Source organism: Alosa sapidissima, chromosome 17, assembly GCF_018492685.1.
Source record: "Alosa sapidissima isolate fAloSap1 chromosome 17, fAloSap1.pri, whole genome shotgun sequence".
In the NCBI taxonomy this organism is placed as follows: Eukaryota; Metazoa; Chordata; class Actinopteri; order Clupeiformes; family Clupeidae; genus Alosa; species Alosa sapidissima.
The window spans coordinates 14,959,355-14,968,598 of NC_055973.1; the positions used below are offsets into that span (position 1 = coordinate 14,959,355).

The 9,244-nt window shown below is 39.0% G+C and overlaps 1 protein-coding gene across 4 annotated transcripts in view; it reads left to right on the forward strand.

The window, feature by feature from the left end:
- The window catches only part of gorasp1b (golgi reassembly stacking protein 1b), a 32,975-nt gene extending 23,888 nt beyond the window's left edge, over positions 1 to 9,087 (forward strand). For 2 of the 4 annotated variants that reach the window (XM_042067264.1, XM_042067265.1), the window contains 11 exons: positions 1,361 to 1,411; positions 1,567 to 2,551; positions 3,945 to 4,025; positions 4,151 to 4,354; positions 4,782 to 4,868; positions 4,994 to 5,124; positions 5,606 to 5,726; positions 6,318 to 6,435; positions 6,523 to 6,639; positions 6,735 to 6,965; positions 8,831 to 9,087. In XM_042067264.1, the coding sequence (XP_041923198.1) occupies positions 2,492 to 2,551; positions 3,945 to 4,025; positions 4,151 to 4,354; positions 4,782 to 4,868; positions 4,994 to 5,124; positions 5,606 to 5,726; positions 6,318 to 6,435; positions 6,523 to 6,639; positions 6,735 to 6,965; positions 8,831 to 8,925 (1,245 nt within the window). In that variant the 5' untranslated portion in view covers positions 1,361 to 1,411; positions 1,567 to 2,491 and the 3' untranslated portion in view covers positions 8,926 to 9,087. Of the gene's footprint in view, positions 1 to 1,360; positions 1,412 to 1,566; positions 2,552 to 3,944; positions 4,026 to 4,150; positions 4,355 to 4,781; positions 4,869 to 4,993; positions 5,125 to 5,605; positions 5,727 to 6,317; positions 6,436 to 6,522; positions 6,651 to 6,734; positions 6,966 to 8,830 lie in introns of those variants that run through there. The other 2 variants (XM_042067266.1, XM_042067267.1) reach the window with 2 other exon arrangements.
- Positions 9,088 to 9,244: the final 157 nt, after the last annotated feature.

Here is a 9,244-nt window from a genome sequence, read left to right on the forward strand (position 1 = left end):
CTGATATACTCAATCATAAATGTAAGTATTCCTAGGGGTTTCCCATGGTCAAAAAAGGTAAAATAGACATCAAGTTTTTATTTGTATCTCATCTGGCTCAAAAGCTATAGCTGAATCCCTTTCAGGCGGCGGCCATATTAGATTTGGCCGCCATCTAGGTCGCTTGGATGCCCTGGCTAAATCATTTCAGTATGCCCTCAGCTACATCTGTGTCAATTTCGTGTTTGTAGATGAATTTGCACGAACAATGGGGTGTAAGGCCCCAAACTACAGCCAAAACTGCTTTTTTGGACAGCGGCCATATTGGTATTAAAGGAATAAGGGGTCCAGATGTACTGGATCATACATATTAACATTCCTATGTGTTTTCCATGATCAATTAAGCTGAAAAAGATATCAAGTTTGCATTTGTAACTCATGTTAAGTTATAGCCGGAACCCTTTTCGGGCAGCGGCCATATTGGATTTGGCCGCCATCTTGGCCCCAAGGGTCGTTGACTCCGGCGCCCTAGCTAAATCATTTCAGTATGACCTAAGCTACATTTGTGCCAAATTAGGCACTTTTAGAAGGATTTGCGTGAAAATGTGCTTAAGGCCCCCCACTACATTGGTTTTATAGAAATCCCTAGTTTCAGAAAAAAACATGCAGTGAAAGAAAAGAAGTGATATTGATGGTCTAGAAACTCCTTTATTGTGAGACACCTGCCAAAAATCAGCATTTTCTCTAGAAATATAATCCTTTGTTAATGTTGTCCTTGTTGTATCCTTATTATTGTCATGGTCATTTGAAAAGGAGACTTCAAATTGTGGTAAAACATTAATAAACTGGAAATAGTGACTGATACCAAATGAAAAAAAGATTTTTTATGCATATTTTTCCGAAATATGCGGCCCTTTCGAATGTCAGGAGACATTTAGTACAGACTTTAAATTGTTTACACATGCTTTTTATAAGTTGGTCTTCCACCCTAGAAAATTTGAGGAAGCTAGGGAAAGTATTTGTCAAGATATTAATGCCCAAACATGGCACATGGTTTTCAAGCTGTAAAAATTAAAGAATTTCAAGGTCTGAAAAAGATATGAAGACATATTATATTAGACAGAAATATTTCACAGGCCTTGGTTTTAGGACCCATTGATGATATTGTCAAGGTTTGAACAAAATCTGAGACGGTGCAGCAACAACCTTATCTGATTTGACACGGAATGACCCACATCTGAATTTCTGTGGGCATTGTGTGTTCCCTTGTTGATCCCAGAAAAATCAAGGGAAAAAAAATATATTCACAGACAGTGATGGGTGGGGTTTTTGGGGTTTACAGAAAGGTAACTGAGGACCTAATTGATTGTGCTATTTTTAGGAGGCAAGTAGAGGGAATGCCTGGACCCTGAGAGGACTAAGGCCATAATTGGTGAGTTTATTTTATTTGTATGTCTTTCTCTCCAACTCCCTTTGTATTTCTGTCCAATTATCATGATACACAACAGTGTTTCTGCACTTTAGCATCTGTAATTTGTGTCACTAATATTTTGCATGTTCTATTTGTATATATTCTGTCTTATTCAGAGGCCACCCTGAAGCAGCTCCCAGGATTGCTGGGCCAGGCAATAAATGCCAAAGTGACAGAACTGAGGTTCCATAGCAAAAACAAAAATTGAATAAAAGATGAGAAGTCTTTCTTCCTCTTTATACTGATACTGGTTTATGTTAAGTAAATGCAATAGTGAAATATGTACTGATCAATGCTGAAAATATCAAACCATAGAATATGACTATATTACAGAGATGTCTGAAATATATAGATCATGTGGTCAGAATTTCCATGAAGAGTCATGTGATAATGCTTCTTAGTGTAAAATATTTAAATAATAATGTGCAGAAAATAAGAGAGTGGCCAATATTGAATATTTACTTAGATTTTAAAATATATTGATGATTACATGGACATATATTTATTTAACATAGATGGAAATATATTTATTTAACACAGATGTGCTTACTGGAATATGTTCAAGCTTGTGGATATGTTAAGTCTCTGTATGGAATGGCTGTAATCACAATCATCTTCATCTGACATCTGAATTTGTGTGTCTGTATAGGGCTGAACGGGGTTTTACAAAAGGATGTCATAGCTAATTTCATAAACTGTGACATGAAACTATAATCCACATTAAAATGTCTCACCACAAAGGCGTCAACACAACCACATATCATCTGCATCACATCGAAAGGTAGTAGGCTAGCCCGAACCCAAGTCGTCCGCGAAGCTTCCAGCACAGCTAAAAATACTGAAGCCTATACCGCATAGGTTTGGGGATAGCCCTGCCCATTGCATCCCCTGCTGATAACTCTGCTGTCCTGTACGTGAGATGACACGGTAATTTGTGCAAATTCCTCGTATGCCCCCCTCAGCCCACTTTGCGTCAGTATCGCTCTGGAAAGCTATAGTTACACCTGGCATAAGTTGCGCTTATGGTTGGCTGATCCAGAGATGGGTTTGACACAAAGTTTCAAGACGGAAGGGGGTACCGGCGGCTATCATGTTCATGGGGTAAGATGTGAGGTATTGTTGAATGAGCATTAGGCTAGCCTACGAGCTGACAAAATCTCTTAAGAATTATTTAAAAAAATATATTATTAGAGATAGTATTCTCCCATCAGGATATGTTGTGTTTGCACAAGGCTACATCCGTAGAGTAGCAGGTAGTGCAAGTATCCCTAAATGATGTGTGTTAAGAGGCTACACCAACCGCTGTTAAAAAAAAATCCACATTGATACATTCCATGGCTCCCTTTACGCCAATGCGAGTAAGTGAAGCATGCGGACAACTTTATCCTTCAGGTAATATCAAGTCTTAATATGGTAATATAATATTCAGCATGACGTGGCTCTGTTCTCACTAGCTTGTGGCTGTAGCTAAGCTAATGTCTGTTGGCATTATGCAAGTCAGAAGAAATTACAGTTTCCATCTTAGTATGAAATCTTCTAAATTTTGATCAGACCTTGTTCTACGAATTTAGTCCACTGTCCACTCTCCAATGCATTGAGTTTAGACTAACCAGCTGTTTGTCACACAACTTAGGCTACTTGCCCCACAACTCATTTCACCAAAATTTTGTTTTATAGTAGGCCCTAGCCTAATAATTAATTATAATGGTGGCAATATTCCAGGAAGCAGAGTTAAGATGGCAAATAAAATCGGCAGGGCTCATTTCCAGGAACCATCTCATCTCTGCCTTGCCCATGGGCTATGAGCAAATCAGTCAACAGTAGCATGTGTGGAGGGCGTCTATAGATAGATAGATAGATAGATACTTTATTGATCCCCAGGGGAAATTCAAGGTCTCAGCAGCAGCATACATACAACACAAACACATTCTTTAACAGCAGAAAGAGTAATTCAAGTATATAATATAAAAACACAACTAAGCAGTAAGGACAGTAGAAGATAAAGAATATGCTAAATATACTAAAATACAAATTATACTAACACTTAATACAATATATAAAAATATACTAAAATACAAATTACAAAAATACAAATTATACTTAATCTAACACTTAATCTAAATCAATTCTAAAAACAGTATCCACATAGTGGTGATTAATAAATCAGAGGCGCTTGCAATGACTGAGGCAGGGACTGAGCCTGTGATTCTCTGTGCATAGTAAGGTATGGTAAGGTGCTCTGTGTGAATGAGTGTCATGGTGGTAGTGCAATGGTGATAGTGGCCATGGCCAGTGGCCATATGTGCTGATGTGCTAATATAGCACGCAAACAGTGAGGCATAAAGACAGTTCTCTTTATATTAAACTAAAGAAAAGAAGAAAACTAAAGAAACTAAACTAAAGAAAAGAGGGAACTGTTTTTGTGGATCAGCATGAACTTTGAGAAGATCTCATCAGTTGTTGAAATTGAAATTCAAGTTTTGTGTATTCACAGATTCAAGAGAATTCACCAGCACAAATAGCGGGATTAGAACCCGTTTTTGATTTTATTTTATCAATTGGGAACACCCGACTGGTAAGTTTCCTAAAAACATGTGGAAGTTCACAGTTTCACATGAATGACTCAAAAACATTATTTTATGTAAGTAGATGATTAAGGTTTGTGCAGAACATTCCTCAATGTAGTCTTTTTTCTCAAAGGACAAGGAGAATGACACACTCAAAGATCTGCTCAGAGCCAATGTGGAGAAACCAGTCAAACTGGAAGTCTATAATTCAAAGGCACTAAGGATTCGAGAGCTGGAAGTTGTTCCTAGCAATATGTGGGGAGGCCAAGGCCTTTTGGGTGCCAGTGTCAGATTTTGCAGTTATCAAGGTGCCAATGAGAATGTCTGGCATGTCTTGGTGAGGCTCTTCAAATTTCATCAGGAAATGCTACCAGAGTCAGAATTAGAATCAGCTTTATTGGCCAGGTTTGCGCGAACAAACAAGGAATTTGACTCCGGTTAATTTTTGCTCTCAAAGTACAACACTCATTTAACACTCACTTAACATATAAGAATAAAAAACAAAGGAATACAAAGCAGAACATTAAGAATGGAATGAAGAGCAGTAGAATGTGGCTATAAGTATAATGACAGTATGTACATTTGCAATAAATAGAACACTATGGGTGTTATATGGGTGGGCTATTACAGTGCTATAGGTCTACTATGTATGAAATGAAATGTACAGTATGAGTGTAGTATAAAGTGTTACTAACTAAAATGTTCAAAATGCATTGGAATATACATTAAGATGCACTGATTGAAAATCTGATGCACCCTTTTAGGATGTGGAACCAAATTCTCCAGCAGCTCTTGCTGGGTTACAAGCATATCTCGACTACATTGTGGGAGCAGACCAGGTGCTGCAAGACGTAAGTGATGTCTGCATGTTGTGCCCTTCCATATTCAGACCATATTAGACCCTATAATAATAGAGCAGCATCAGAGTGCAGTGCAACAACAATCTGCGTTTATCTGTGACTTTTGACTGCCACAGTCTGAGGACTTCTTTTCCATGATTGAATCCTGTGAGGGGAAGCCCCTGAAGCTTCTTGTGTACAACACTAAGATGGACCAGTGCAGGGAGGTGGTGGTTACCCCCAATGGTGCCTGGGGTGGAGAAGGCAGGTAAGTCTATAAACAGGAACAAACCAACCTGACGTATCAGAATTAATGAGAGGGTTCATGTGCTTTAATCATCTTTTGACATTGTGCTACATAAGAAGACACTCTTGGTCACCCCAGAGCCCTATTTGAAGGACCACAACTGCCTTGTTTCAGACCAACTAAAGAACAATTCAGTGGCATAAGCCTTGGGCCTCAGAGCAACAGTTATGCTAAAAGTCCTTGATTGTTCTTCTACTTTCTCTGGTTATGCCTTTGGTAAAATTATAAGGAAGCTTTGATGTTGAAGCCAAAACACCACATTCTTATCAGTGCTAACAGGGCTAAGAGTATTCATTTACTTCCTAGTCAGAGCGACAAAATAAAGTGGTCAAATTTGGCATTGACATTCCTATTACAATAATATTTTCCATTGAATTCTCTCCACAGAATCACTGTAATCTCTTAACATTGCATTAAACAGGGCTTTCTGATTGCTGTTCAGCCTAGGTTGTGGAATTGGATATGGCTACCTGCATCGCATACCATCACAATGGCCTGTGTCAGTGCCGCAGCCAGTTTTCAAAGACACAAATGAGGGAGATCTTTCTGACAAAGACAGTGAGGTAAATGTTAGCTTTCAAGTTTTAGAATGTTTATGTACAACATATCAATTACGTAAGACAAGGGGGAATTCAACCAAGCAGTGGAATAAGTACATGTTGTATCACATTCTAGTGCAGTGGTTCTTAACTGGTGGGTCGGGACCCAAAAGTGGGTCGCGGAACCATTCTGGGTGGGTCGCGGAGCTTGTGGTTAAAAAAAGAGAAGAAATCGCCCATTTCAAATAGACTTAAATTGAGACGAAATGGTGCAGAATCCACAGTGTGCGATGTTCACAATTGCTGGAACATGAGTGAAAATGCCTCATAATAAAGTACACCTGTTAAAGACAGACCTGTCAAGTACTTTAAGGTGACATCAGGAGTTGGAGACTTCACAAATGTAATGCCAAACAGCATGTTCCAAACAAATAGGCCTACAGGCACTTCGCCTTTTTTAGCATGTAGCTCACCAAATCTGTTGTCTTGAACGCTATAAAATATATATGGGTCGTGACTTCATGAACATGGGAAATTGTGGGTCCCAAAGCCAGACCAGTTAAGAACCACTGTTCTAGTGAATAGATCTGAGATCTGATCATAAACACTTTGTAGCCTGCATCACTGGATGCTCTAGACCAGATTGATCACATCAAAGGAACTTCAGAGACTGTGGAAATCTCAATCCAGGATCCCTCACGCTCTCCATTTACTCTGGCTGACACAGATAAAGGTGTCCTCTTGCATGCATTCCAATCATCAACATTTTTTTAATAATGTAACGATGGAGAAAGAAATTGAAATTCCTCTTAACCTACAGGCACCTCTGATCTCTCAGGGATTGTGGCCATAGAATGGTCTGAGAACAGGAACATGTCCTCATCACCTGCTGACAACCAAAGCCCATGTCAGGGGATAGGACACGAGAGCGCTCGTGGTAAGAGCAAGGTTAGGTATGAGTGATAAAGACTCTGTGTTTTAAATAAGGTCTTAAAATGCTCAACCTCATTTCAACCTATTGCTTTGCCATAGGTGAAGGATGCGAGGCTGACTCCATTGTGAAGGCACAAACTATGAATGAACCTTTGAAAGATGCTCCGGGGGGCTCAGGTTTGGCGCCCCCTAGTGATGACCAGACGAATAATGCTATGCCAGAGAATCTGTCTGAAGCTCCACCATCAGAGTGGTTATCAATTACAAATGGACCTCTCCCAATCAGTCCATGTTTTGAGGTGTATGAGGTACCTGCAGTTGAGCATGACAGTTAAGTGAGGAGGCTTGAAAGAATTTCGAGAACAGGGTAAAGAGTGCTCACAGATATAAATTAGCTGTATAGCTAACTCTGGTACATGGCTTGAACTGTGCATGGCCCCTGACAAATAATTTATTAAATGCTTCCTGCAAGGTTTGTTAGCACCAGAGCCATAGAAAGAGAGTAGCGACACTCTTTGATGTTGCTACCAAGCGATCAGTAGTTCCAAAAAAACCTGTGCCGAATGGCTGTATCGCAGGAGGATGGGAAATATTTCTGGATCCTGGAGGGCGTAATCCAATAACTCATTGACTACTGACCAAGTGATTGGCTGTTTTCAGTTCCAAAACTCGTAACTCATAACCTGGAAACTAGAATGGACATGTGCTGCCATCCTTCTCTACGGTCTCTTATGGGAGTGTCGCCACTCTGTTTTCTCTACCGCTCTGGCTGGCACCGTACACTGATTAGAAATGCTTCAAGGCAAAAGAGGAGTGTAGCAAAGAGCTTTAAATTCCTCCCATGACTCATTTAAAAATAATGCTAATGAGGAGAAAACAGCATTGAAACCAATTCTGAAGAAAAGTTTTCATACATAAAACTTGTGGGCATCCATGCATGTAACCTCATCAATTACAGGCCAGACAGCTCTTGTTGAAGAAAGGTATGTTCACCTAGACAATACATAATCAACATATTGGCATCCATGCATGTAACCTCATCAATTACAGGCCAGACAGCTCTTGTAGTCAATAGGGGTTATTCTACCACTGTCAGTTCTCTAAAGATATTGATTACAAGCCAGATAGCTCTTGTTGAAGACGGGTTATGTTCACGTACAGTACAAAATAGGGGTTATGGTACAGTACAGTGTATATTAGAGATACAGTATGCAGGGTTCAGGCCACTTAGTATTCCAGTTTAATTATCGAATATCAAATACTTTCACACATGTAAAATTGGAATGAAGATGTAATCCTATTTGTTGTCCCACAGATGTTTAAATTATATTATGTCTGATTTCGATATAGTACAAATGTAAACATGCTCTCGGTTATGTTTGAGATGGAAATCCACTATTTCATTACCCATGTGCAATTACATGTATTGACCTGCTTAATACTGTTATTGAAAGTGGTTTATGGGTACATACAGTAGTGTTTAACAGTAGAGTTTATACCCATAGTGTATATTGCTTCCACAGAATATAATGCAATCTATATCAGTGTGGCACAAAGTGCTTAACTATTGTATTTAATATTTAAAATACTTGGGATATTTTTGCCTTTGCTCTAGTTTGAGCCAAGATTTACAGTGTAAGTTATATTACATTATGCTGCGCAGTATTTCTTTGCACAATATGTATGTATGTATGTATGTCATTGCCATAAATTTAAGGTGTTAACCTGATCTGAAGTAGTGCCATCTACTGTGAAATGAACCCAGATATTCTGAAGTGTTATCGAATCACACAACACTGTGAACTACTGTCGTTTATAATCCACCATATTATACAAACACAACAATCTCTTCAAGTCATACAGGATTGTTTTGTCCCCTCATAATATATATAATCATTGATGTCACTACCTTGTTTAACCCGTTTAAGACCTAGAGCGCCCATCAAAAAAACTCTAAAACCTAAGCATTTTCTGAAAACCACCTGCTAAAACCTGAATCAGAAACACTCCGACAACGCATCCGGCCTTAAACAGACAGCTTGTAAGGCGCATATGGTCTTAATAGGTTAAAATACTTTAGCACCCAAACAACTCCTATTTTCAAGTTGTGTGGAAATGTTACTTTGCTTACTTGAAAATGAATCAATTATTCATCTTGGTGTATTTTTCTTAAACTGTATACTTTTTATAAACAGGTTTTACTGAAAACATTGTGGCACAAGTAGCTGCAGCGGCCGGCCATACCACGTCAGGTCCCACCCCATCTCTTTCTCTCCCTCCTGCTGAATAAAGGCAATACGCTTGATAAGAAATGTGGTTAGGACATGGAACACTTAATAAGAGTGGCAGGTTGGATGAACACCAATGACACCAAGTTGCCTTTCTGTTAAGGTCTACAGAAACATCTACAGAATGATCTACAGAATGATAGGAATGCAGTGCACACCGATCGCTAAATAGATAACATACCGTTGAGGTTTTGAGAGGACGTGACAACTGGAAACTTCCTGATATGATTTCAAAAGGGGATTTTTTTTTTTCTTTCAAAATTAAGCCGTTAAAATATGTGACTTTAAAATATGTGTTGGGTTGAAGATCAGCTCCCTTAC